The sequence below is a fragment of the Megascapheus bottae genome, chromosome 2 (assembly GCF_031878675.1).
Source record: "Megascapheus bottae isolate mThoBot1 chromosome 2, mThoBot2.hap1, whole genome shotgun sequence".
Lineage (NCBI taxonomy): Eukaryota > Metazoa > Chordata > Mammalia > Rodentia > Geomyidae > Megascapheus > Megascapheus bottae.
Window position 1 is genome coordinate 45,521,011 of NC_143510.1, and position 27,196 is coordinate 45,548,206.

General features: G+C 51.5%; 1 protein-coding gene and 1 pseudogene across 3 annotated transcripts; one reads left to right on the forward strand and one right to left on the reverse strand.

The window, feature by feature from the left end:
- On the reverse strand, positions 1-26,232 carry Rapgef3 (Rap guanine nucleotide exchange factor 3). 3 transcript variants are annotated; one of them, XM_090324687.1, is made up of 28 exons: positions 25,830-26,232; positions 25,137-25,349; positions 17,983-18,036; positions 17,769-17,875; positions 16,325-16,446; positions 16,003-16,174; positions 15,438-15,522; positions 14,872-14,932; positions 14,699-14,775; positions 14,384-14,530; positions 13,661-13,773; positions 13,248-13,336; positions 12,281-12,359; positions 11,928-12,087; positions 11,761-11,843; positions 10,836-10,875; positions 8,051-8,135; positions 7,607-7,753; positions 5,622-5,719; positions 5,050-5,175; positions 4,778-4,959; positions 4,424-4,514; positions 4,250-4,300; positions 2,655-2,742; positions 1,918-1,982; positions 1,271-1,325; positions 1,085-1,156; positions 1-411 (listed from the first exon to the last, which is right to left on the reverse strand). In XM_090324687.1, exons 1-28 carry the CDS (start codon positions 25,833-25,835, stop codon positions 293-295), a joined length of 2,787 nt encoding a protein of 928 aa, XP_090180813.1. In that variant the 5' UTR covers positions 25,836-26,232; the 3' UTR covers positions 1-292. The 3 variants fall into 3 exon arrangements, with proteins under 3 accessions (XP_090180813.1, XP_090180821.1, XP_090180808.1); XM_090324695.1 differs by lacking the exon at positions 25,830-26,232 and adding an exon at positions 25,483-25,501; XM_090324682.1 differs by lacking the exons at positions 25,137-25,349; positions 25,830-26,232 and adding an exon at positions 20,211-20,429.
- On the forward strand, positions 12,465-12,659 carry LOC150066743 (translation machinery-associated protein 7 pseudogene; annotated as a pseudogene).
- Positions 26,233-27,196: the final 964 nt, after the last annotated feature.

The following is a 27,196-nucleotide window of genomic DNA, read 5'->3' on the forward strand; positions in this document are numbered from 1 at the left end:
TGGTATGGAGAGTTATCTATTGAACACTGCTTCTCCCAGCCTGCTCCGCTCTCCCACCAGAGTCAGGGCCTCACTGTCCCCCATTCCTTGGCTTTAGGCCCCTGCTCAATTCCACTCCTCAGCCACCAAATCATCACAGGGGACAGCTGTCTCCACGCTGCCCACTCCAGGTCCTTGAGTTGTCTCAGGGAAGAGCCCTGCCCAGCTGTGGCTGGCCTCTGGGCCTCTTGGTTCCCCCACCACAGCCTGCCCTGGCTTTCTGGGTGGGAAGTGCTTGCTGCAGCTCCAACCCTCATGGCTCCAGCTCTCGAGACAGGCGAGAGAGTTCCCGCTGGTTGTCGATGACCTTCAACTGCTGGACGTAAGCCCAGGTGCTGGCTGGACTCCGGGTGCTCAGGGACTGCTCCGAGCCTGGAAGGGAGAGGAGAAAACAGGGAGGTCCCCAGGCTACTTCACCCTATAGCTCAACCTCACTCTTCCCTCTCCAAGCTCTCTTTCCATACCACCCACCCTGTACTTCCAGTCCCGGCCCAACAACTCATCTGCCTCATAGATTACAGGAACAGGAGAACACTATGGGTAAGAGCAGAACAGGGGAGGAAAAGACACTAAGATTTCATTTTCAGACTTCTGATAAACCACTGTGGCTCAAGGGGCAGAGCACAGCTTTGAGCACAGAGAGACTCAGGGCCAGAGTCTAGGCACTGAGTTCAAGCCCCAGGACTAACAAGTAAAACTGCCAAGTTGGAGGTATGATGCAAATGGTAGAGTGCCAACTGGGCAAGTAAACCAAGAGTTTAAACTCTAGTACTGGAGGAAAAATACTGCTCAATTTCCAGCTCTACTACTAAGTAGTTGTGTGGCCTTTTGCAAGTAGCTTTAAGGCTCCAGGCCTTTCCTCCTCTTTAAGTTGAACTGACAGCTCTGCCTGCCTGGCAGAAATACAAAAAGAGAGCCAGCTCATGCACTTAGGGCCTGGCTTCACCCAGCACCTGGCTAGCACCAGGAAATGCTGGCCATGTAACAAATGATTGACAGTTATGATTGACAGCTCCCACAGGCCCCACCCCGGCCAACTACTCACATGTGGAAATCCTGGACCCTTGGCTATCCTCATGGAGATGGGAAACTCGGCTTCTGAGTGGTGAGAGAGGCACTGGGGGAGTGGGAGGGGAAGAGTCAGGGAGGTGGGGTCACACCTGGGCTTCCCAGGAGACACAGATGGGGGGGGTGGAGGGGGAAAGGAGAGGCAGGACCAGCCCTCTCTCACCAGTGCTGTGGCTTCGGCAATGGTGCAGCATCCGTACGGCTCTGGCCATCATACGCTGAGGACAACACAGAATGTGAGATCTGGCCTGGGGATGGAAGCTTGGCCTGCCTGTGGGGTGGCTGCAGGTTCAAGTTTCCTTTGATCCCCATTCTACTAGGAACTAGGGGGTTCACAGTCGCTTCACCCACGCACACCCAGAGATCCATCAGGAGCCAGGTAGTGGATGCAGACAGAGGTCAAGAGGGCTGGAAGAAGTGGGCACTTGTTGAATGGAGAAACAGTTGAGGCAGTCACCCCAGGTTACCCCATAGAGGTCAACCTAATACCTCCAATATAAGGCAGAACCTCCAACCTATGAGTGTGTGTGGGAGGGGTAGGTACAGAGGCACCTAACAATTCCTCTTCTATTAGTGTGTGTGTGTGTGTGTGTGTGTGTGTGTGTAATTTTGAATTATCCTGAAGTAGTCATACAGAAGCATTTTGATTTAACCTGTCTGTGAGTATAATACATCTTGACATGTGTCTCCCCTTTCATCGTTCTCCCCCATTTATACTTCTATTACTTGTAACAGCCTAGACCCCCTCTACCTGAGCCCTCACCTTCCTGACCCACACCTCTAGGGATGCTCTCTAATCCCTGACCTTACCATTTTTTCAAAGTTGATGAGGTTCTCCACTAGCGTGTGGTTTCCCTCGTGGATGAAGGTCATATCTGCAAAAGGGTGACTGGGCTCAGGGATCCCCAAATTCCTTCACCTCTCGCAGCCCAGCTGGAAGTGAAAATCCAATAGCAGAGGGCCCAGGCCTGTATCCAGCCTGCCACTGTCTGCCACCCCAGTCTTTGCAACCTGTAGCCAATCCCTGGTATCCCATGGGCCTTAGAGCAAAGACCCTTAACATTAACCCTGTACCCTCCCTGTGCCAACATCTTCTAGACAACAGTTTTTAAAATTTTTAAACATTTTAAATTATTTTTTTCTGTGCCAACAATGAGGCTTCAAATCAGGGTCTTGCATTCTTACTTGGTTCTTCACTCACGGTTGATGCTCTACCACTAAAGCCATGCCTCCACTTTCTGCTGCTTTGTTTGCTGTTTGTTTGTTTGCTGGTTGATTGGAAATAGAAATCTCATGAATTTCTCTGCTTGGGTTGACTTCTAACCATGATTCTCAGATCTCAGCCTCCTGAGTAGCTAGGATTACAGGCATAAGCCACCAGTGCCCGGCTCATTTACAAACTTCTAACTGAGCTGTGTTCCCCGGGTCAGAGTGCTTGAGGTAAAATCATCAGATGGTACTGGGTGATGTCTACATGGGCCCAGAGTCAGAGGCATGATGAGGGGGGAATGAGATGGGAGTGGAGAGGGGAGGGTGTGTCCCCCTACCTTTGAGAAGGAGGGGCATGAAGGGGATGACAGGAGGAGAGAGCTTGGTGAGGGCCAATCGGTACACCCGGTGGTTCCATGAAGGGTCCTGAGGAGGAAGAAGCCACATTGAGGGAGGGTCCTGCACACCACAGCCAAATGGCCACCTCACCTAGGAACCCTGGAATTCTATCCCCAGGGCCACAGCAAAGAGGTTCTGAGCCAAATCTCTTCCAAGCCTCAGATCTCACCACAGTGGGACAGAGGAAGCCATAAGCAGGTGGCTTCCTGAGCAACCACAGCCCTCAAGAAAGCTTCACAAGCCAGGTGCCGGTGGCTAACACCTGTAATCCTAACTACCTAGGAGGCTGAGAACTAAGGATCATGGTTCAAAGCCTACCTCAGCAATAAAGTCCATAAGACACTGATCTTTAGTTAACTAGCAAAAAACAGAATTGAGATGTGGATCAAGTGGGAGCGTGCTAGCCTTGAGCTCAGTGCCCAGGCCCTGAGTTCAAATCCCTGGAAAGAAAGTGTGTGTTGGGGGGAGGGAGGAATGGAGGGAGGAACGGAGGAATGGAGGGAGGAAGGCAGGCAGGCAGGCAGGCTTAATGAGCATTAGTCACAGGTCCTTGAGGTTTCTGGAAACTGTGTCTCTTATCTCTCTTGTGGGGAAATTCCTCCGAACTTCTTGAGACCCACAAAGCAAACTGTTTTCTCAAGAGCTCTTATTCTCTCCCAAATACTTCAAAATCCTCAAACATTCCTGGATGTGAAGACGTCAACTCATGCCCCATATTTCTTTCATTTTCTTTTCTCTTCTTTTCTTTCTTTCTTTCTTTCTTTCTTTCTTTCTTTCTTTCTTTCTTTCTTTCTTTCGCTGGTGCTGGGGATGGAACTCAGGAGCTGGGTACCCATCCTTATCTTTTGCACTCAAGGCTAGTGCTCTATCACTTGAGCCTTAGCTCCACTTTCTTGGCTTTTCCATATTTCGTTGGTGATAAGAATCTCACAGGCTTTTCTGCCCAGGGTTGGCTTTGATCCTCAGATCTCAGCCTCCTGAGTAGTTAAGATTACAGGCCTGAGCCATAGATACCCGGCTTCTTGCCTCATCTTTGTCCTAGTCCTGTTCATAAGTCTGTGGAAGGTTCTGGAGGGAGCTACTGAACAACCTTGGCATATGATGGGTGCTTTGTGCCAGGCAGCTAGCCCAGTCACAGGGTAGGGTGGCTGGAGTCTAATGCCTATTACTCTAAGGCATACTTAGTCTTCCTAGAGGCACTACTATCTAGAACAATGTGCCCTGCTATCATTCTACACATCTCTTCCCTCAGCCAGCTCCCCACATCCAAAGGCTTTCTGGAAAGCCAAGAGTAAGGTTTTTTTTTCAGTTCCTGGGGTTGGCACTTAGGGCCTTACACTTGGCTTTCTCACTCAAGGCTAGTGCTCTACCACTTGAGCCACACTTCCACTTCCAGCTTTTTGCTGGCTAACTAGAGATAAGAGTCTCACCGACTTCTCTACTCTGGCTAGCTTTGAACAGAGATCCTCAGATCTCAGCCTCCTGAGTAGGAGCAGGTTTCCTGAAGGAGGCGTGGATTCCCGCACACACTCACCAGCAGCCTCTCCAGGGCTGAATACAGCTTCCGGACTTTGTGGGGCAGCCGCTGTGAATATGAGGAGAGAGGGGGGTGAGCTGCCACCATGGGGCCCCATGGGAGACCCACCCAAGCCCCTGCCCAGGATGTCTGGAGCCTGGCCACAGAATTGGTTCCTCCAGCAACACCTACCTCCCAGGTGTGAGCCAGACGGCTGATGGCTGAGTTGCTTAGGCCAAACATGACAGCAAAGAAGGAGTTGAGGTTCTTCTGTTCTTTGAGGCTGTGAGAAAACCCAAAGGGCCTTCAGAGGAAGTCACCATGTGCCCAGCACCTGCCACCCCCACCATCGAGAGATAGCTGTCCAGCCTGGCCTCAGGACCCCAAAGGTCCATGCTGCCTCTGTACAGTGAGCTGGATTGCAAGGGGTGGGGGTGGGGAGATCCAAGAATAAAAGGAGAAGGGGGATCTGGCAATACAGATTTGAGACAAGATGGCCTGGGGCCTGTGCCACTCTCCACCCCCCCCCCCGCCATGGACACTCACTGGGCTGCCAGCTTGATGAACTTCCGGAGCAGCTGGGCCCGTGGACCGGGCACAGGGCAGAGACACAGCTCCGTGGCCACCCAGTACTGCAACTCGTTGAAACGACGCATGAATCGCTCCAGGTTGGCCGTGGTAACGTCTCGCAGGTGCTGGGGGCCCAGCACGTAGTGGATCAGCTCTACCTAGACAGGGCAGAGGGCAAGGCAGGTGTGCTAGGCCTGTGAGGCCTGGCATCAGGCCTGCTGTCCTCCCCACAGCTCTGCTTTCCATACCTGGTGGATGCTATTAAACAGGTTCCAATCGTGGTCTGTCAGCTGACCTGCCAGGTCCTTGGCGCTCACCAGCTCCAGCACTTCTGCAGAGCCCACCGTGGGCCCCAGCTGTTCCGGGTGTGGGGTCTGCAGGTGGGAGAATGCTTAGGAGGGGTGGGGGAGCCTGAGGAATCCAGGGGATAGGAACAGGAGGGGTGCTATGGCAGGTGTGTGTGTGTGCCTGCGTGCGTGCGTGCGTGCGTGTGTGTGTGTGTGTGTGTGTGTGTGTGTGTGTGTATGTGTGTGTACCTGGAGTGCAGGTACCCCCAAGGGCCAAAGGGGCTTCTATATGGAGGTTCTCTTTTGCTGCCACCTCTCCACTGCCTCTTTGTGGGGCTGCTTATGGGGGTTCAGCGCTAGCTAGGGTGGGTCCTCTTTCTCTTGGGGGTGTGTCCCATCAGCTCTGGGCCCACCTGCTGAAGCCCACTCCCTCCTCTTTCTGGCAGACACAGCAACAGCCAGGCTCCTCCCCTAGATGCCACCCCTGAGGCCCAGAGCTCATCCTAGGCTCTGGCACTGCGGTTTGTTCCTACCAGCTCATGTACATCCTGTGGGTTTACAACAAAGAGCCGCTCGTTGAGCCCCAGGGATGTGGCCACACCACGCGCCTCTGGCTTCAGGCCAATGGCATCTGCAAAGAGAGAAGAGGCCATGCTGGGTCAGGGCAGGGAGGGAGGCCAGCTGGAGCCCTGGGCGGAGGACTAGTCTGGGAGGCTCCTTCCTCTCAAAGCTGGAACAGTTGTGCAGTGGTTCTAAATGCACAGGCGCACAGGCCACCACACCACACTGCTCAGGGGGACAGAAAAAGGGACTCTTCATGAGACAGGCAGATCTTTTCTGACCTTCAACTTCCCTGAGCCTCAGTTTCCTTCTTTGTAAAATGGAGACAATAGGACTTGCCCTGACTACTCCACAAATGAGTCAAATGAGTTCACATAAGGAAATGTGGCTGTAATTATGTAATGCTTATAAAATAATAACGAATCATAATTTTTAAAGCCTCTGAAACTTGGCACATATGGCTCACGCCTGTAAACCTAGCTACTTGGGTGGCTAAGATCTGAGGATTGTGGTTTGAAGCCAGCCTGAACAGGGAAATCTGAGACTCTGATCTCCAATTAACCAGCAAAAAGCCAGAAGTGGAGCAATGGCTCAAGTGGTACAGTACCAAGACTGAGCAAAAAAAAAAAAAAGCTCAGGATCAGTACCTAGACCCTGAGTTCAAAACAAAATAAAAACGTTTGAAAATGTCATGTCTAAATCTTGGTGTTGATGTTTAGTCATGTTTGAGTGCCCGATCTCTAGACCAATGGATTTCAAAATAAAGCATTCAAGACAATCCGTGTATCCAGGAAAAAATAGAGTTTAGCTCTACTACTTGTTGTTAGTGCTCTCAAATCTTTCACCTTTCATTTTATGTTAACTCTATAATAAAATACTACTAGCTGTGTAATAAATATATGATTTGTAGATGAAATATACACTTACAGGGGAATCTGTAGTAAAACACTGGATACTGACATGGGCATCAGTCAGTGATCTAGAAATAAGGGATGTAAAAAAAAAAAAAAAAAACAAAAAAAAAACAAGACCAGTTATGTAGTCAGGTCTCAAGAAAAATAAACTCTAGGCCACTGCAACCCACCAGGTAGCCATCAGAGGGCAGTGCTTCCCAGAGCAGAGCAAACCAGAAACACCTCACTGGCCTTCGCTCACTTTCCTGAAGGGAGAGGATTTTCTCTTCTCTACCCTTGTCAATTTTCCCTAATTATTCCCAATTCCTGAATGTTTTGGGCTGAAAATTTCACAGACAACAGTGGGTTGTAATGGGAAAAAAAGGTCTTGATAATAATACTCTTGCAACTTATTCCAGGTGTTGGCTTTGACTCAAGACCTCTGCTCTGCACTTGATACCCATTAATGTCACATATAGAATGAGGAAAGGGAGACCCAGAGAAGGTAAATATAATATAGCAAAGTCATGGCTAGCCTAGGAGTGTGTGTGTGTGTGTGTGTGTGTGTGTGTGTGTGTGCATGTGCCTGACACTGAGGCTTGAACTCAGAGCCTCATACTCCTACCTGGCTTGTTCACTTTGAGCTGTGCCTGTACTTCTGGCTTTTTGCTGGCTAACTGAAGATAAGAATCTCACACACTTTTTTGCTCAGGCTGGTTGGGAACCATGATCATTGGATCTCAGCCTCCGGAGTAAATATGCTTTACCAGGTGTGAGTCACCCATGCCTGGCTCTTAACCCTATTTTCCAGGGATGAAATGGAGCCTAGAGAGATGAAGTGTTCTGCCCAGGAACACACAACCAGTGAGCTAGAGGGCTGGTGTTGAATGCGGGCAGCAGGCCGCATACACATATACACCATGTGTACAGTAGTTTGTAGAGACATGATAACCTCCCATCAGGGCTGGCCGTGGGTGGCTCTGGTGGTGATAGAGGATGTCAGGACCTTCATTCACAGCTCTGGGCCTGCATCTGACTGCCCCTCCCAGGGGTCCCCAACTTACCTCCTGCAGAATTGACCTTCACCAGCACCTGGCCTTTGGTCCAGCCATCCTCCCTGGCCAAGGCAGCCATCACCTCTCTCACAGAGGCCGTCACAGGCAGCTGCAGGGTCAACACTGAGTGGTCAGGCCGGCAGATTTCATAGGGGACTGTGGAGGGAATGGAACTGAGCTGTGGGAGGGGCCATGTGATCTCCTTCCCTCTACCCGAGAGGGATAGAAAGCATGGCGAGAGAGGGCCGTGGAAGGCCTCGAGGCTATGTGAACCACCCTGGCAATAGGATGGCCTGACAGCCTGAAGCAGAGACCTCAGAGAGAACACTGTACCCTCCCCCACCCCACCCCCCAAGCCTAGACACTCTGAGGTCAAAGTCGCCATAGCAGGAAAAACGAGGCAGACAGCGAGGGACCGATGTAAAGCCAAGCTTAGCGGCTCTAGCCATTCACCTTTGTCCCCAGCTCGGATGGCACTGTTGCTGTTGTTGGAGAAGGAATCCTCCTGGCTGGGGAGCCACACAGGTGGGGTCCGGGCCTGGAAGGGAGGGAGTGTAAGGCCCCAGGAACCCAGGGGAGGTGGGCAGGCCAGGAGGCACAGCAGGCTCGTCACATGGTCACTTCACCTGCTTAGTCTAAGACAGGTAAATCACTCCAAGCAAGAAGCTAGAGAGGAGACAGGAAAGATGAGAAAGCTGCCGGGTACCAGTGGTTTGTGCTTATAATGCTAGCTACAAGGGAGGCTGAGATCGGAGGATGGAAGTTTGAGGCCCACCTGAACAAGGAAAGTCTACCAAAAAAAAAAAAGCCATAAGTGAAGCGGAGCTGTGGCTCAAGTGGTAGAGCACTAGCCTTGAGCAAAAGCAGCTCAGAGGCCCTGAGTTCAAGCCCTAGGACTTGCATTTTAAAAAAAAAGAAAGGAAAGAAAGAAAGAAGGAGGGAAGGAATGGAGGAAGGGGGGAAGGAAGAAAGGAAGGAAAAAAGGAAAGGAAAGGAAAAATGAGAGGGGTAGGCAAGTCTATGTCTTCTTCTGAGGCTCATCCCTCTGTAACTATGAGGCACCCAGCTATTCTAAGATGAAAACTTTCTCCTTTCCCTCCTCAGCTAATCCTTTCTGTAAACCAGGCATTGTTCTAGGGATCTAAAATATTCACACGCGCGCGCGCACACGCACACACACACACACACACACACACGTGTTATTATTCTCCTTTAGTGGATGAGACAAATGTAGCTCAGAGGAGTAGAATAATTACCAAGGCCACACAGCAGCTACGTGGCAGGCTGGAACTCCAAGCCTGTCCTTTTTCCTGTCTACCAACATGACCATGTCCGCTGGGCCTGCAGCTCCCACACAGCAGGCTCTGTGCAGGACAGAACCTCTGTTTATGGACTATCCTGACAGGCTCCTGTTTCCACGCAGACTCCCTTCTTGGCTCTAGTACTGACTTCCCTGCTTTGGCTCCAAGGGTGGTGGATTTCCAGACCCAGCCCTCACTCTCCTGCACCCCCTAGATTTCCAGAGGGGTCTATGAGCATCCTCCACAGTCCTTGCTGGACTTAAAATGCCATCAGGAGTCCATGGCTCATGCCTGTAATCCTAGCTACTCCAGGAGCTGAGATCTGAGGATCAGAGTTCAAAGCTATCCCAGGTAGGAAAGCCCATGAGACTCTTAGCTCCAATTAATCACCAAAAAACCCAGAAATGGAGCCGTGGTTCAAGTGGTAGAGCACCAGGCTTCAACAAATCTCAGAAAACACATAGGTCCCCCTCCCCCCTACAATACTACCACTGTTAGTACAGTGACACATGCCTGTGATCTCAGCAATCAGGAGGCCAAGAAAGGAGGATCAACAGAGGAAGGCCAGCCTGGACAATGGAGAGAGGACCTATCTCAAACAAGTGTTAACTTGCTAGACTCTCCCTGGTCCCGACCCTGTATGCTTCTCCTCACCCCAAACCACTTCCTCTCTGGCTGTCACCTTGTTTGGAGGCTTCCTGGGGTCCCCTCCTGTCCCTGGCTGGTGGCCTCACTCCTCATGGCCAGGGCCAGTGCTTTCCCCCATCCTCTCACTCAGGTGGCCATCCCTCCTCTTCCAATGTTCAACGCAGAGCCAACGGGGCTGGGAGATGAAGTAGGGCTCTTCAGCTGACCTATTGGAACCTCAAATCCAATCCTACCAACCCTTAACTCAAACAGCTCCATGGTGTGTGCTGATCCTAGGACAAAGGCCATGCCCCATTTCACAGGCTCCCGCCAGCCTCCTCAGTCTGTCTGGTATGCTTTTTGCCCTCCCTTCTCCAGGGCTGCCTTCTGGGTCCTTTTTATCGTCAACCCTCAGATTCTGCAAATCTCAGCTCTAAGATATTCTTCCCTAAATCCACATGTCCAGTCAACACTTCCTTCCTCCCTTTCTGACTTGATCTGACTTTAAACACAGGGGAAGGGCTGGAAGCTGGTGCTCACACCTGTAATCCTAGCTATTCAGGAAGCTGAGATCTGAGGATCACGATTTGAAACCAGCTCAGGCTCTTATCTCCAATTAACCACCATCAAAAAAGAATCTGGAAGTGGGAATATAATATTTGGAGGTTGGAATGAGAAGGATCCAGTCAAAGAGCCTAAGAAAGCAAGGTCTACGCTGTAGAACACGCACAACGGTCCTGAGGTCAGGCCAAGAGAAGCAGGTCATGGAAATGCCAACAAACTGGAGGGTGAGATGACATGGGATGAGGTGAGACAGGCTTCTGGATAAATATTTGGATTTTATTCTTAACATTCCCTACAAGGAACCAAATTTACCTTGCTTTCCCCCCAGTCCTCTTCTCTCTCCATTCTTCAGTCAAATCTCAGCTCCAGGTACCTTTTGTCTTCCCCACCCTTACTTAGCTCTGACCAGGAATGGTGCTGGCTACCCAGACTTCCAAGAGAGAGGACTCATCTTCCTCTGGGATATCCCAAAGTTGGTCACCTGGAACCTCCAGGCCCCAGGAGCAAGCCTAGCCAGGGGAGCCTCAGCTCCCAACTCTAATGGTGAGTTACCTCCTGAGGGAATGCATGCTCCTTGGGATGGGATGGTTGAGGCTTCAGTGGCCTAAACCATCCATCACAGTCCCTAGGCATACTGTGCCTGGAGAAACCTTCCTTTATAGGGCTTCTCCAGTAGGCATGGGCTGGATAGGTAGAGGGAAGGAGGCAGGCTTGGATACCAGGAGGACACGGGGCAGGGCAGGCACCTTGATCTGAGGAGAAGCATTCCCGCAGCCATTTTCCAACCTGTGAACAAGAAGAAAGGTTAGTGAAAGGGCCACCCAGCAACTAAGCAGGCAGGAAGCCAGGCAGAGGGAGCAGCAGTCCTGGCTGGGTCCTGGCCTTTCCTCCCCAGCTGCTCAACAGGAAGCAGCAGATAGGGGCCGGTGGCCCACAACCTATAACCCTTTCTGCTCAGGAGGCTGAGATCTGAGGTTTGTAGTTCAAGGCCAGAGCAGACAGAAAAGTCCTCAAGACTTATCTCCAGTTAACCAACAAAAAGCCAGAGATAGAGCTATAACTCAAGAAGCAGAGCACCAGCCTTGAGTGAAAAAGCTAAGGGGCATGACCCAGGACCTGAATTCAAGCCTAACACACACACACACACACACACACACACACACACACACACACACACACACTGCCCAGGTCCTCATCTCAAGCTCATCTTGTCCCCTCCCCAAATCCTGCTTCTCTTTGTGTGTGTGTGTGTGTGTGTGTGTGTGTGTGCGCGCGCGCACACACACACACACACACACACGCAGGCACATGTGCCATTACTGGGGCTTGAGCTCAAATCGGGCATGGAACTGTCCCCTTAGCTTCGTTTTTCCTCAAAGCTAGCACTCTACCACTTAAGCCACACCTCTACTTGTGGGTTTTTGTTTTCGGAGGGAGGGGAAGGGTGCTTCATTGGAGCTAAGAGTCTCACAGACTTTTCTGTCCAGCTGGCTTGGAACCACATCCTCCTATCCCAGCCTCCTGAGTCGCTAGGATTATAGCCAGCAGCACCCGACTCTCACTTGAATTTCTAATGCCAGGTACATGAGCTGAGTGCACGCTCACTTGGCCCCTGCTGGAATGCCAGGTGTGAAGAGGACCAAGGGACTTCCCTGAAAGCATCATCAGCACCTGTGGTGTCGCCGCCTCTCTGGCCACTGCTCCTTCAGTAGGTTGCTAAGTCGAGTATCCGTCTTCACCAGGTCTGAGAGTTTCTGGGAACAGCAAAGATCCGCTGACATTCTTTGCATCCTCCCTGGGCAGCCCCTGGAAGCCCTGCCTTCATCCATCCTGGGTACCTGGAGGAAGCTGGCAACCACGGGGTCCTTGTGGAGCATGGGGCTGTACAGTGCCACCCACTGGCTGACCAGGCGCAGGATCTGCTGCCTCTTGTTGCAGATGTAGGTGCTGCGTTCCTGCTCACTGCCTCCAACGGGCTCTGCAGGCTCCGCATGAAAAGTGGGGACTAACTGGTCAAGGGAGCCATGACATACAAACAGGGTCCACCCAGCCATCATATCAGGGCAGAGGAGGATCGGGGGGCCCAAGGCCCACTGATCAGCCAAGACTGATGCCAGAGAAGGTTCATGACAGTCATCCAAACATGTCCTCCCCACCCCCGATGCACAGGGCCCTGGGGCTGGAAGGATATTGGTGCAGCAGGGCAGCACACAGCTGGGCGCTGGGCATGAAGACGCTATGGGTCAGCAGGAAGTCACTGAGGAATGTCTCTGTTGGGCAAAGTGAGGGATGGGAGAGGACCTCAGAAGCCAAGTCTAGAGGGAGCCCTGCTTCCAGTTTCAGATCAAGGTTTGGGTGAAGGTGCGGCTGGCATCATGTCTGGCCATGAAGATGGCAAGAAGAAGCCCCAGAAGCAGCCCAAGAGGCAGGCCAAGGAGATGGATGAGGAAGACAAGGCCTTCAAGCAGAAACAGAAAGAAGAGCAGAAGAAACTCGAGGAACTGAAAGTGAAGGCCGAGGGGAAGGGACCCCTGGCCACAGGTGGAATTAAGAAATCTGGCAATAAATAAATAAATAAATAAGCTGTTGCTTGAGAGGATGGCGACCATCCATTCCTATTTAAACATCTGGATTTCCTGTTGTAACATCTCTGCCACCTATAGGTAGAATGAAGTTCTGTCTGGACAGTAAGAACAACCTAAAACAAAAAAAAAAAAAAGAAAAAGAAAAGAAAAAACTCTCCTACAGTGGCTCAGTCTCTAGTGTGTCAGCCATTGTGTCAGCCATTCCTACCTCAACTGTAAATTTAAAGTAAACCAAGCCTAGATTCCTGCCAGAGTCTGCTCTTTGTTCTACTCTTACATTCTATATCATCTTGAAATTAAACCAACGCACTTAAAAATACAAGTCTACAGAACGCATGTCTGTGCCCAGCTGGAGTGTGTCATTTCCACATCTGCTAGAGGAAAAGCATCAACAGCATCCAGCCCCTGCTACAGTGATCTTCACTCAAGCCAAAAGTACAGGTAAGAACAGTCGCTGTCAAGTGCCTACCTGGACCAATCCAGCACCCAATGAGGTCAGCATGTCTGGCCTCTCCCAAGGCACTGACCACCCAATGAGTCAGAGAACAGGCAGGGTGTCTCTCCTGCCCCTACCTGTTGGGTCATGAGCATTGGAATCTGCCCGCATAGCCTCCAACAAAAGTTCTAGGATCTTCTCTGGGGTTCCAGACATCACTGTGTACCTAGCAGAAACAGCAAACGCATAGCATGTAGGCTGATCTTTCTCCCCACACTGGGGAGACATCAATAATCAATCATAGCCCTTCATGATTCGCTCTTTTTTGACCATTCCCACACCAGGACAGACATCAATAATCAATCATATCACTTCCCGATTTGTCAACCTTGTTCCATCTTGGTGTGGCAAGGTGGGGAGCTGACTCAGAGAGTGCATCATGTTCCTTTGATGTCTCTACTCCCAGGAGGCCAGAGGCCAGGGACATGGCATAGAAAAGGGCCAAAAGACCATGAAGACGAAGTAGAGATGTGGATAGGAAGTGCCTTACCGGTTCTTTCCTGGGGTTGGAGGGCGAGAAGATCCAGCCCCTTGAGAGGCTCTCTCCAGCACCAGTACCACTTTGCCATGTTCTTCCAGCCTCATGGTCTTTGCTTCTACATCCTGAGGAATAAGTCACATGGAGGCTTGATATAGCCAGGACTCCTCAGACCCCCATTCCCCATCCCCTCCCTTCTAGACTCACAGCACACAATCTTTCCAAGGACATTCGGCACTTTCTCTACCCTAACCCCTTCCCCATATTCCCTAGCCTGAACCTCCTTTTGTGGGCCTGAGCTCAGGACCTGGGTGCTGTTCTTGTACTTTTTGCTCAAAGTTAGCACTCTACCATTTGAGCCACAGCTCTACTCCTCCTTCTCCCCCCGGCCCCCGACATTCCTGCCTGGAATAGCTTTCAACTGTGACCCTTAGATCACAAGCCTCCTGGGTAGCTAGAAATTATAAGTATGAGCCCCCAAAGCCCAGCCCTAGCTCTCACCTCTGCACACCCATCAATCCCTCTGGTAGCCCACACCAGACCTGAGACCTCTCTGAACCCTCAGCTTGTTACAGGATCTCATCTCTTTACACTCATCTGCGGCCCTTACTCCCACACATCTCAGCTGCACCTTGTAGGCTCTCTCTGGTAACTGCTGTTTGCCCTCCTACCCACTTCTCTGGGCCATGGCTCCTGCCCTCCTCTTCCCTGCACCCCCTCCCCCAACAATGGCACCTTGATGATGCGGTTAAAATCCTGCTTGTCCACTCTCAGGAAATGACAGTTATCTTCTCGAAGGATGATGGTGGCTGCCCGGGGAGCATCATTCACCAGAGCCAACTGTCCAAAGTCATCTCCCTCGTGCAGCGTGGTCACCAAACCCTGCAGCCAGGGCTTAGTCAGGGCCAGCCCCCTTCCCCCTCCACCACCACCCAACCCTTGCCAGGAGAGGCCAGAGGATCAGCAGCCAGGAACTGGCTAAGGCATTGCCTGCTGGGACACAGACGACACTTAGTTGGGGAGGAGGGGTGGACTGGAGGGAGAACTCACCTTGCCATGCGTCACCACGTTGACCGACCCCTTCCAGATAATGTACCATGAGGTGCCCTTGTCCCCCTGGCTAAACACTGACAGAAGTCCAGATGAGACAAGGTCCTTACTGTCACCCACCTCGCCTCCACGGTCCCTGCCCTATCCAGGCCCCTCTGCCCAGCCTGACTTACACACGGTGCCTGCTTTGCTGTGTGATTCAAAAAGCAGAACCGCTGCTAATTCCCGCTTCACCTGTGGATGAGAAGTGGGGGAGGGGAGCAGGGAAGGAGTCAGTGGCAGTGAGTTCCAGTCACAAAGGCCCAGGTTGGACAAGTTCAAAGATAAGAGCACCAGGGAACAGAGAGGTGGCCGGGCCAGGCGTTCCTGGCATAGGGCAGAGACATTTCTAGAGGAGGAAATGAATTGGGAGCTGGTGGCTCACAGCTGGAAGCCTGGCTTCTCAGGAAGCTGAGAGCTAAGGATCACAGTCCAAAGCCAGCTCAGGCAGGAAAAGTCTGTGAGACTCTTATCTTCCAAGATCCAGCAAGAAGCTGAAGTGGAGCTGTGTCTTGAGCGGTAGAATGCCAGTCTTGAGCAAAGAACAAAGCTCAGTGATAAGTGCTCAGGCCCTGAGTTCAAGTTCAAGACTTAGATGAGGGGAGGAAAGCCCACCAACGAGTCCCCCGGGGAACCACCAGAAGAGGAGGTCGAGGGGACAGGACAGGCCTGGCCAGCAGAGAAGGCAAAACACACTGACCGAGTTGGAGAGGTGAGCCACGGCCTTGATGTGTAGCAGTTCCTCAAAGATAAGGTCCAGCTCCTCATCTGTGCGTTGACCTGGGCTGCGGGCACAGGGGCACAGAAACTGACTGTGGTGCAGGGCCAGGCCCAGGTAGCCGGTGCCACCTCCCTTCCTGCCTTGGGCCTGGGGCCAGATGGTGCCTGTGACTGCTATTGATCGTTATCAATAATGGGCTAACCTTTGTGGCGTGGGCCCTGCTGCCAGATACCATTCACGCATGGTTTCCCTCTGCCCTCACACCAGCCCTGTGACGTGAGCGCTATTATTCTGGCTTCATAGACGCGGAAGCTAGCATGGAGAGGCCCAAGGTCATTCAACAAGTAGCTGCTCAGGCTAGAATTTGAACCCCAATCTGCCTGCCATTTCCACAGCCCTTCCACGACTACATGGACCCATCACGAGTCTGGATTATCACACCAGCGCTCCAAGCTCCTGCTCCTGCTGTCTTCTTTCCTCTCAGAGATGGGATCTGAACTTCACAAGGGACCTGGGTTGTGGGGTTTCAGGAAACCTGACTCACGACTTTCGAAGTGCCACCGTGAGCAGGGCATCAGGTCCCCGCTGGGACAGCAGAGCCATTGCCTCCATCAACTCCTCCTCCAGTTCGTGGGCTCTGGCTGCAGGCTCCGGCTCTGGCCCAGAAAAGCGATAAAACTGGGCTTCTCTGTCCTGGAAGGTCCAGTCGTGTTTCACTGGGGGATGGAGGCCCAGGTGTGATGAAGAAGAAATTGAAGCCATGTAATATGGTCCTCCTGGTGATTCTTACTCCCTCCCCAGACCCCAGGGAGGCCCGCTCCCCTGGTCTGCCCTGGCCTTGCTGCCCTATCGGGACTCAGGCTTACCATGGCATAGGGCGCCTTCATCCAGCAGCACCTGGCAGATGCCCACAGCTTGGCTTCGTGAATGGACACCAAGCCCCAGTGCCAAGATCCCATCCACTAGCTCCCGGCCAGAGCAGCACTGCCTGGAGAAAAGGGGAAGAGGAAAGAGAGGTGTAGGACAAACACCATCAGAAAGACAAATGTCAGGGAAATGGAAGGACCTAGAACAAATTATGTCGAGTGGGAATAAGCCAAGCTCAGAGAGACAAACAGCACCATGTTTTCTCTCATGTGTGAAAGCTAAACCTGAAATACATCAGGACATGATAAATTATACAGGACTCTAGACATTCACACAGGGTGAGACCAAAGGAGGATAACTCTCTACCAGGACAGGAACGCAAAGGGGCAATGCCTCTGTGCCTCTGACCATATAAAATAACGCGCATCGAAATGAACTCCTAGAAATGGAAACAGGAGGCTTTTCCTTTGTTGCTGATTTGGTTCGTTTTCATTTCCTCTTGTTTGTTTGTTTATCTGTCTTTGGGAGTGTAAAGGCAGTCACAGAAATGGAGGGAAAAGGGTGAACGAATGCAGCAGTGGTACTCACTGGACACTAGGTGGAAAATGAACTCAAAACTTGTGGGTGGGGAAGGGAGAGGAAATCTGGAAGAAGCTAAAGAAAGAGGTGACACTGTCCAAAAAGAAATGTACTCTTTACCTGGATTATGTAACTAACCCATCAGGACATCAGGACATCACCTTTTTTTTTTTTTTTTTTTCCATTGGTCATGGGGCTTGAACTCTGGGCCTGGGCACTGTCCCTGAGCTCTTCAGCTACCCCTTGAGCCTCAGCCCCACTTCCTATTTTCTGGTGGTTAATTGGAGATAAGAGTCTCACAGTCTTTAGTGTCCAGGCTGGCTTTGAACCATGATCCTCAGATCTCAGCCTCCTGAGTAGCTAGGATTACAGGTATGAGCCACCGTGCCTGGCTAGTATATTACCTTTATAATGATAGAAACTTAATTTTTTTTAAAAAAGGCAAATGTCAGATCTAAGTCCAGGAGAAGGCTAAGTATAGGTACTTGGAATAGTACGAAGAAGAGAAAACAGTGGAGACAGGCCAGTTGGCTCACCCCTGTAATCCTAGTTACTCCAGAGCCTGAGATCTGAGGATCACAGATCAAAGCCAGCACAGGCAGAAAAGTCTGTGAGACTCCAATTAACCAGTAAAAAGCAAGAAATGGAAATGTGTCCCACTTGGTAGAGCACCAATCAAGCAAAAGCAAAAAAAAAAAAAAATCCAAGCAAGCCTGCAAGGATCTGAATCCAAGTCCCAGTACTAGCAGGCACGTCCATGTGCACGCCCACACACACACACACACACACACACACACACACACACACTAATTAATAAATTAATAATGAGGGTGAGCAGAGGCAGGGAGACCCTCCCCCACTCACCGATAGAGCCGCAGGTGGTACTTCCGGTCACGGATGAGTGTCGGAAAGGTGGCTAGGAGATGCCGGTGCAGGTGTTTCCCAGCCCTGAGCACCCTCTCTGTGGAGGCCTTAGAAGGAGGAAGGGCATGCTGGCTCAGATCCTGAAGCCCTCTTCCTGCTGCCCTCCCCCTCTTCCCCCACCCCCTCCCCCCATTCCACCTCTGCTCACCCCTACCTGCTCCAAGCTCACACTGAAATCCAGGGACTCCTCACTGCTGGTGAGTGGTGTCTAGGCAGCAGGGAGAAGGTTTAGGTCAGTTCCAATCCTCCCAATATAGCTTCAGAACTTCTCCCTGCCCCACTCACCCCCACCCTTGCCCAATTCCTGCCCCCCACCATGTGACAAATAGAGACTTGCTGTGTATGCTGTGTGGCAGGCATCCCCTCTTCTCTACCCCTTTCAGCTGACCCTTCCCTTCCTTCAATGCCTACATACGCTGTCCCTTCAGGTGACAGCACCGAGGTGCCCATGCTGCCAGAGAAATGCCCCAATGTAGAGGAAGGAATGGCAACATAGGAAAGAGTATGAGGATGAAAGATAAGAATACCCAGCTAGTTCTGGAGGGTCATGCCTATAATCGTAGCTACTCAGGTGACTGAGATCAGGAGATCACAGTTCACAGCCAGCCCAGGAATCTGAGAGACCCTGAGCTCCAATTAGCCACCAAAAATCCCAAAGCAGAGTGGCAGCATTGAGTGACAAAGCTAAAGGATAGTGGCCAGGCCCTGGGTTCAAGCACAGTACACACACACACACACACACACACACACAAAGACCCCCACACAAGAGGAGGCTGGGACACCCACTCCTAGGGTGAGAATACAGGCATAGGCCCCAGGAGGCTAGCTTCTCTACCAAACCATGGACGTATAAGAGTTTTGTGCCCCCTATTGAATCTTTGTTCAGTCTGGTCATTTAAAGCACAAATTTCAAAGGCTCCTATATAAATCTTTGCTCCTCTGTTTTCTAATGGCATGGCCCTAACAAGTAATTTACCCTATCCCGACCTCAGTTTCCTCATGTAGAAGACCTGTAAAGCTCTAACAATGTCAACCCATAAGCTTCTGGAAGGGAGGCACATGAGTCAATACATATTGACTATTTAAACCATTGCCTGATGTATGGCTGTGTATACATGTGGCTATTATTATTCATCAGGGAAGCATGGGGTGGGGCTACTTGCTGGAAACTTAATTCTTCTGCAAGATGCTGCAAGTCCATAACCTTGAAAGCGTGAGTAAGGCCTTGACAGCCTACAGGATGGACTTAGGAAGACAGAGTTTATTACAGTAACAACTTGGTTAGGTTTAGGGGAGAGGGAGAGCACCAGCCACCAGAGATCCATAAAAGTCCCCCCCCTTCCTTTTTAACAGTCACCTGAGAATAATGGAGTTTGGTGACAGTTCCAGAGAACAACCTGTCCTCCACAGGCCTAGGAAAGGCAGAGCACTTCACAGTTTGTAAAACATGTTCACCAACTTGCATTAAAAAAAAAAAAAACTGACATTGACCAAGAAACACTATACTCATCAGTGACTTACGGTATTGTAACCCCTGGGTACAACTGCTTAATACATATTTTTAAAAGCTGGGAGAAGGGTTGGGGTGGGAGGGATGGAGGAGAATGATGCAGGGAGGTGAAGAAGCCAGGTGCTGGTGGTTTATGCTCATAATCCCAGCTACTCAAGAGTCTGAGATCTGAGGATCAAGGCTCAAAGCCAACCCAAGGCAGGAAAGTCTGTGAGACGCTTATCTCCAATTAACCACCAGAAAACCAGAAGTGATGCTGTGGCTCAAAGTGGTAGAGTGCTAGCTAGAGAAGGCAAAAGGAGCCCAGGGGATAACGCCCAGGACCAGAGTTCAAGCCTCAACTTCATTGTTGAATGGCAGCTCCTTTGTACAACTACTTAAAAGATTATAATATATATATATATATATACATAATTGAAAAATAAAAATTGGGAGCTGGTGGCTTGCACCTGTCATCCTAGCTACTCAAGTGGCTGAGATCTGAAGATCTCGGTATCAAGTCAATGCCAGGCAGACAAATCCATGAGACACATACCTCCAATTAACCAATCAAAAGCCAGAAGTAGAGCGGTGGCTCAAGTGGTAGAGCACCAGTCTTGAGTGAAAATGCCAAGCAAGAGTGTGAAGCCCTGAGTTCCAGCTCCAGCCCCAGCATGCATGTGTACATGTACTGTGTACATGCACACACACACACACACACACACACACACACACACACACACACAGGACTCAGGTCTGAAATAAGCCAAGCAGGTATTGTCTCATCTCTGTGACACAGAGAGAAACAAGTCAGATGAAGGGTCCTGGGAATTCAGCCATGAGCCCTCATTAACCTTACATTTCTCCCTGTAGTTGTGGCATTCTTACCCTACCTGTCTGTTTCTTCTAGCTTCTCCTCCTCTCTCCTTTCCTGATTTCCTCTGTGTACTCAAGGCCTTGCAAATGGACTTGATTGTAGAGCTGGAGCCTGAGTCTCCACCCCTAGGGCTGGCAGGCCCCTGGATGGCAGGCATCATGCCACCGTGCCCAAGCAGAAGTTTGAGGTCTGGTGTGCATGGGCTCCTGGCCCAGGGCTGGGAGGAAATCAGTAGGTGTCCCAAGGGTATCCCTGCCCGGGTCATGGGGCCCAACTCAGTGCCAGATACAGAGCCCTGGGGACTTGAGGACAGGAAATGAGGAGGAGGAGGAGCCAGGAAGGGAGGAAGGGCAGGAATGCTACCCAGCCAGCCCCCTGTGTCAGAACAAACAGTGCCTGTGAGTGCTAATGACTTCTTGTTGCTCATGTCAAAATGCCCAGGTCACCTCAGTCCCTGCCCTAGCTCCCAGCTGGTGCCTTACAACCCCAGGCTTTCAGCTCCAGCTCCCTTCCTGGTATTATTGTGACCTAGAAGGGGAGGTGCTGGGTCAAGTGGCCAAGCTGGTCATTTCCTGTCCCATCCCAAAGCATGGGCATGAGAGTATTGGAGAAAGGGGGCCTGAGGATGTGACCTAAAGTCATCTTATTTTGCCAGGGAAAGCAGAAGTTCATAGGACTTGAAGTAGCTGCCAGAGTCCCAGGATGGCTTAGAAATGGAAGAGTCTACTTCCTGACTGCTACCCATGCTGAGCCGGGATAGGTGTTTGTATCTTATTTCACAGCTGGAAGGAGAGGTTATATAACTGTCCTGACCATTGGTAAACAGCATTCACACTCATGCCTGTCTGACTCCAAAACTCACACTCCTAGCTACCCCAAACGCCCATGGCATCTTCCCGCCAGGATCCACCAATCCCTATACACAGAGTGTCAACACAGGTGTTCTGCTTTCAGGAATGTTCCATAAGCGAGGTCAGTTGGAACACCAGTGGTTAAACAGAATTAGATAGGCTTGGTCTATCTGGACCCCTAGAATGCTCCTGTCCATTTGGGACTCTGGGGATGGGCTAGAGAGAGACCAGTGTTTAGCAGCAATGGGCTCCAAAAGCCTGGGTTCTAATTCGCCTATTACAGCCCAGTTGTGCAACGTTAAGAAGATGATTTAAGTTCCCAGCCTGGCGTCTCTTTCCTCTTCTGTAAAAGGGGAGTGAAGGAAAATTCCAGTGCATAGCCCACAGGGCTACTGTAAAGATCAAATGGGTCAGAATAGCTGGATGCTTGTGGTTCACACATAATCCTAATCACTCAGGAGGCTGAGATCGTGGTGCCTGCCTGTTTTGTAGTATATGCTTCTTACGTGTTAAATAACTTAAGTGCTAATAACCCTGAGGTTGTTTCAAGGTTCTCAACTGGTACGGGCCAAGGTGGCTTACTTCCAGACAAGAAGGATTCCGGGTGGAAGAGGACGTGCTATAGGTGGCCAGCCCCACCTTGCCAACCTGTCAGCGAGTGTCACAGCCAGGCTAGAGAGACAGGCATAGCGCCAGATGGTATGGGGACCTGTCAGACCAGTTCCCTTGGTCATGGCTAAAGGCCCAGGCTAGGCTATGTATGGTGGACAGAGGAAGGATGCAGGGCATTGCACGGACTTGCCCTGGGGGTCGGCAACAGAGGATACAGTGAAGCCATGTGCCTGGGGCTCACACTGGTAATCCTAGCTCTTTAGGAGACTGAAATCTGAAGATGACAGTTCAAAGTTAGCCTCGGCAGAAAGCCCATAGACCCTTATCTGCAACGAACCACCAAAAGGCAAGAAATGGAGCTGTGCTTAGGAGTAGAGCACTCTTTTCTAGCACAAAGGCTCAGAGACAGTTCTCAGGCCCTGAGTTCAAGCCTGTGGCCTGCAAAAATAAACAAATAATCAAACCCACAAAAACAACAACAGAGAGCACAGTGGAGTAGGGTAAGCTTGAACTTCACAGCCAGATTGTCTTCCAGGGATGGGACAAAGCCAAGCTGTACTCCTTAACAGCTCTGCAACCCTCACTTAACCTCTATTTTCACAGCTATAAAATGGAGAGTCGGATATTAGGGCCTATCCCAACCCACCACTGAGAGCCATTATTCTTTAAGCTAGAGTGAAGCTCTCATAACAAACAGTATGTGGGATCTACGTAGTCTTATGGTATTAGCTACCGCCATTATTTTGAAAGACTGGATGAACACATATCTTCCATTTTAGGGGACAGGGTCAATTTCTTTCAAAATGGTCACCCGAAGAATGTTAGGCTCCTGAGCATGTGGTGCTCACTGAGATCCTTTTGATCTTTCCTCTGCCCCTAAATATCCATCAAATGAGATCTCCCATCCCCTCAGAGATTCCACAGATGCTCTTTATCCCATTCTAAGGCTATTTTGGCCCTACTTGGTTCAGTCCCTTTCTACATCTAACTTTAAGCCTTCTTCTTGTACTGTTTTCACTTTTCTCTGGCTTTTGTTTTCATTTTCATCTCTCTTATCCTGGTCTAGGATAGAAACACTTCAGATGTGGGAGTCTACAAGACTGATAGCATACCACTGAGTTGTCTAAGGGGTAGGTATGGTCTCAAAAAAACCAACCCAGCCCTCTCCTCCTGGACTCTGGTTTCACCTCCTTTAGCATGCTCATTCTCTCCTGGGAGCCCTTTATAGACAAAAAGGCCTCAAAAGGTAAAAGGTAAGCTGGGAGCCAGTGGCTTATACCTGTAATCTAGTTACTCTGGAGGCTGAGATCTGAGGATTGCAGTTCAAAGCCAGCCCAGGCAGGAAAGTCTATGAGCCACCTGTCCAATTAACCACCAGAAAATCAGAAGTAAAGCTCAAGTGGTAGAGTGCTACCCTTAAGCAAAAGAGCTCAGGCCCTGAGTTCAAGCCCCACAGCTGACCTCCCCCAAAAAGGTAAAAGGTGAAGCCTCACCGATACCCACAGTCCTTTCATTAAACACAAGAGCAATGGCTGAAATAATCTTACCCCTGTGCCCCAGCTTGCCTCTAGCTTTTCCTCCTTACCCCCCCCACCCAAAAGAAAACCAAAATCACACACACACACACACACACACACACACACACACACACACACACAAAAACCTCTACTTCCCCAACACCTGGCAGGGGAGGAGCCTCTTTTCTGTGCCTTTGACCCCATTTACTATCCAGCAACCTTTACCGCCACCCTTCCGGCTTCCTACTCCAAATTGGCCCTTCAATTCTGAGAGCTCAGAGAAGCCAGGAGACAGCCAGGCGGCCTCCTCCACCTCCCCACTCCAGACTTTGGGTCCCTGGAGATCCTCCAGTGACCTCATTGTCCTGGTACCTGACCTTCCCCCTCCCTCCAGCTACCTTGCCTCCCCAGGCTGGGAAGAGGACAGGAAGTGCACAAGTAATTATAGCCTGAGAGGGAAGATGGGAGGGAGGGTTCCAACCGATTGGCTTCTAGCAGTGGTTAGAGCCATGACCCTGAGCCTCAACTGGGGAGCAGGACCAGGCTACAGAGGCTCTGGTCAGGAAGACGCTAGAGAAGAAGACTGCAGAGAGGCGAGACACACACCTAGATTCCCCCTCAATTCCCACCACAAAGGTCTTCCTCCTGAAAGGCTCTGTTTGCTGCAGCCATGGGGAGGAGGAGGAGGAGGACGAGGAAGGAGGAAGGTTTCCTATTCAAAGAGACTTGCCTAGCTGGGTGCTGCTGGTGGCTCACATCTATAATCCCAGCTACTCATGGAAGCTGAGATCCCAGGTTCAAAGCCAGCCCTGGCAGGAAAGTCTATGAGATTCTTCTCTCCAATGAACCAGCAAAAAGCCAGAAGTAGAGCTGCAGCTCAAGTGGTAAAGTGCTATCCTTGAGGAAAATATAATAATAATAAAGGACAGCACCCAGGCCCTGAATTCAAGCCTCAGTCCTGGCCTGTGTGCACGAGGGTGTGCGTACACACACACACACACACACACACACACACACGACTTGTTCCTTGAATTATGAATTCTCAAGTTTGTCACCTGCTCCTGCCTCCCCTTCTGTGCCCTCATCCCCTAAATGCACATGGGTGGGCACAGAGCATACCTGACTCCAGGGAAAGCAACTCTTAAGCCTGCTGACTGGGACCGGAAGAGGCTCTTGCTGATTCGTATCTACAGCCCTGTGATAAGAGTCCTCTTCCCTCCTAGCACCCCCATTCTTGCTGCCCCCATCTCCATTTTTCAGTTCTAGGCAAAGGGAGTCCATGTCATGATCCCTTCTGTAAACATATCAGAACCCTCCGAGTCCCCACACCCCACCACAAAGTCAGAGGACAAGAAATATCCACGTGATCACCTCACCCCAAGACTCACAAGCAGATTCAGCTCTGTTCAATTGTTATGAAAAGTGGACGTTGCCACGGTGACGTGTCAAGAACAGTAACTAAGCTCTACTTCCCTCTTTACTTGCCCTGACGCCCCCCCCATCACCTACCTCCACCCAGAAAGAACACATAATCCCCTAACTCAGTGCCTAGCACACAGAGGCAACGAGCCAATAACCCCTATAATCCCAGCTACTCAGGAAGCTGAGATCTGAGGATCAGAGTTCAAAGCCAGCTTGGGCAGGAAAGTCTGTGAGATTTTTATCTCCTTATCTCCAATTAACCTCCCAAAAGCCAAAAGTGGGGCTCAATGTAGTTGAGCATTAGCCTTGAGCCAAGAATCTCAGCAACAGCAACCGTGTCCTGAGTTCAAATCCCTAGGATGGGCACAATAGCCCTTTCTTCTTCCCCAATACTAGAATAGGAGCACACACACACACACACACACACACACACACACACACACACACACGCATTTCAGTGCTGCCAGAACAAGCTGGCCCACCACCACCCAGACTCCTCTAGCTTCAGTCTGGCCTAGCACTGTGGGGTGGGGCACTCACCCAGCGAAGCCCCTGGATGCGGCTGGGGCGACGATGCTGGAGTAGCAGCTGATAGGAGCAGCTCCTGGGCCGGTGCATTCTTTTCAACACCATTTCCAGCAGTGACCCCTCCGGCACCACGTCAGGAAGACTCCCGACTTGCAGTGCTCCTAGCGCTGGACTGTCCTCCACAGCCAGGCCCACCTGCCAGCGGCTCTCACCTGGCCAGCCCACCTGCAGTATGGAGAGAATGACGGTGAACAGCCATAGATAGGGGATTGGGGAGAGCAGGATCTCCTCGCAGCTGTCTGGGGCAGATAGATTTCCTTAGAAGCCTCCAGGCTGGTCAGGCGGAGGTGCTACAAACCCTTCCAGCAGTCCAAGGAGGAGGGACAGGAAGACCTTTGCTGGAGTGGAGCCCGCAGGCCTGGTGCAATTAGGGGGGGTCTCCAGCCGACTTCCAGAGGAGAAGACCAGGCCTTTTCCTCAGACTTCTCTAGAATTCTGCCTCTTTCCATTGCTCAAGTCTCTGGCAAGAATTTGCACACCTCCCTCCCCCATCCACAGGAGGCTGTGGGCTCCCTGGATGCCCAAGATATTCAGCTTTGCCTCTAACTTCCCTCCCCTCCTGCCTCTCCCACACTCACCCAAACTCCTCACTAGGGAGGCTTCTCCTCCCCTGCTCCCCCTCCCCCACACCCCCACCATACCCACCTTCATGGTTCTTCTTAAGCTTCACAGCCTGGTAAGCCGCTCCACTAGGGGACACTGGAGGGGTGTCGCCTACATCCAGGGGGGCAGCAAACAGAACCAGTTCTGAATTCCACAAAGCAAGCTGCAGGGCTGGGTGGAGGAGGCCCGTGGTGGATGAGTGGAGGGCTTGGGGGGACGTGGGGGGGACCCCCACACACACTCCCCAGTAACTAGGAGCCCCAAGCCTCCGCCTTTGGCCCAGACGAAAGAGCCAGCTGGCATCAGGCGCCCAAGCGAGGCTGCAGCTGGCACCGGTCCGGGCGGGAGCTGTCACACCCCCTGCCCTGCCCGCCCCGCGCCCCTCCCCGGACCAGCGAGGGGGCGGGGAGGAAGCGCCCGGCATTACAGAGGAGGAGGGCGGAAGGGAAGGACTGGCACGGGCTGGGATCCCAGAGTCCCGGGTACGTCGAGTGCGTACGACCCCGCATCTCCGAGAAACCCCAGTGGGTGGGAGCGGCCCTAGGGTGCTTGCAGCAGCTGGGGTGCCCAGGGTAGGGGCGGCGAGGGGCGCCACGTGGCCGGGAAGAGAAGTGCAAACAAGGAAATCAGGGGAAAGCGGGGAGGGGGTGAGTCATTGTGGGGGCCGCACCCGGGAGGGAAATCCGGGCTGGGGCCACTTCCCGGCCAGGGACGTCCAGCCTCCTGTTTCAGTTCAGGGTCTCTCCAGCAGCCTGAGGGAGGGACTGGGCAGCTTTCCCGAGGGGAATCCCGCTGCTGAGCCTCCCCACTGTAGCCTTCCCAGGGAGGGGAGATTGAGGCAGGAGGGGAGGACCTGGTGGACAGATAGGTAAATGGATAGGACTGATGGGTGAGTGGATGAATGGATGGATGGATGTGCCAATACAAGTATGGAGGGGGTTGGGGATTTGGCCCAGTGAAAGAGCACTTGCCTGACAAGTTCAAGGCCCTGCCTTTGGTCCTCAGCTCTGGTGGGGAGGGGAGGAAAGAAAAAGAAAGAGAGAAAGAAAGGAAGGAATGAAGGAAGGAAGGAAGGAAGGAAGGAAGGAAGGAAAAGAAAAGAAAGAAAGAAAGGAAGGAAGAGAAAGATGGATGGTGGATGGATGGATAGATAGAAGAGTGGACAGGTAGGTTTGTGGATGGATGGATGGATGGACAGGTGAGTGAAGGGATGAATGGATGGATGGATGGATGGATGGATGGATGGACAGACATTTGGGTGAAAGGATGGATGGATGGATGGATGGATGAACATTTGGGTGAAGGAATGGATGGATGGATGGATGGATGAGGATGAAGGCCAGAGTTGTGACCCTTGGAGGACAGACACGATGCTAGAAGGCCATGACCCTTACCCCCAAGAATAGGTG

Excerpts from the sequence above, each read along its gene's own strand:
- Rapgef3 (XM_090324687.1), bottom strand. Across the intron at positions 14,776-14,871 it reads CAGCAAAGCAGGCACCGTGT|TGTTTAGCCAGGGGGACAAG; the intron begins GTAAGTCAGGCT and ends GACTTCTGTCAG. Across the intron at positions 11,844-11,927 it reads TGGTTGCCAGCTTCCTCCAG|AAACTCTCAGACCTGGTGAA; the intron begins GTACCCAGGATG and ends TGCTGTTCCCAG.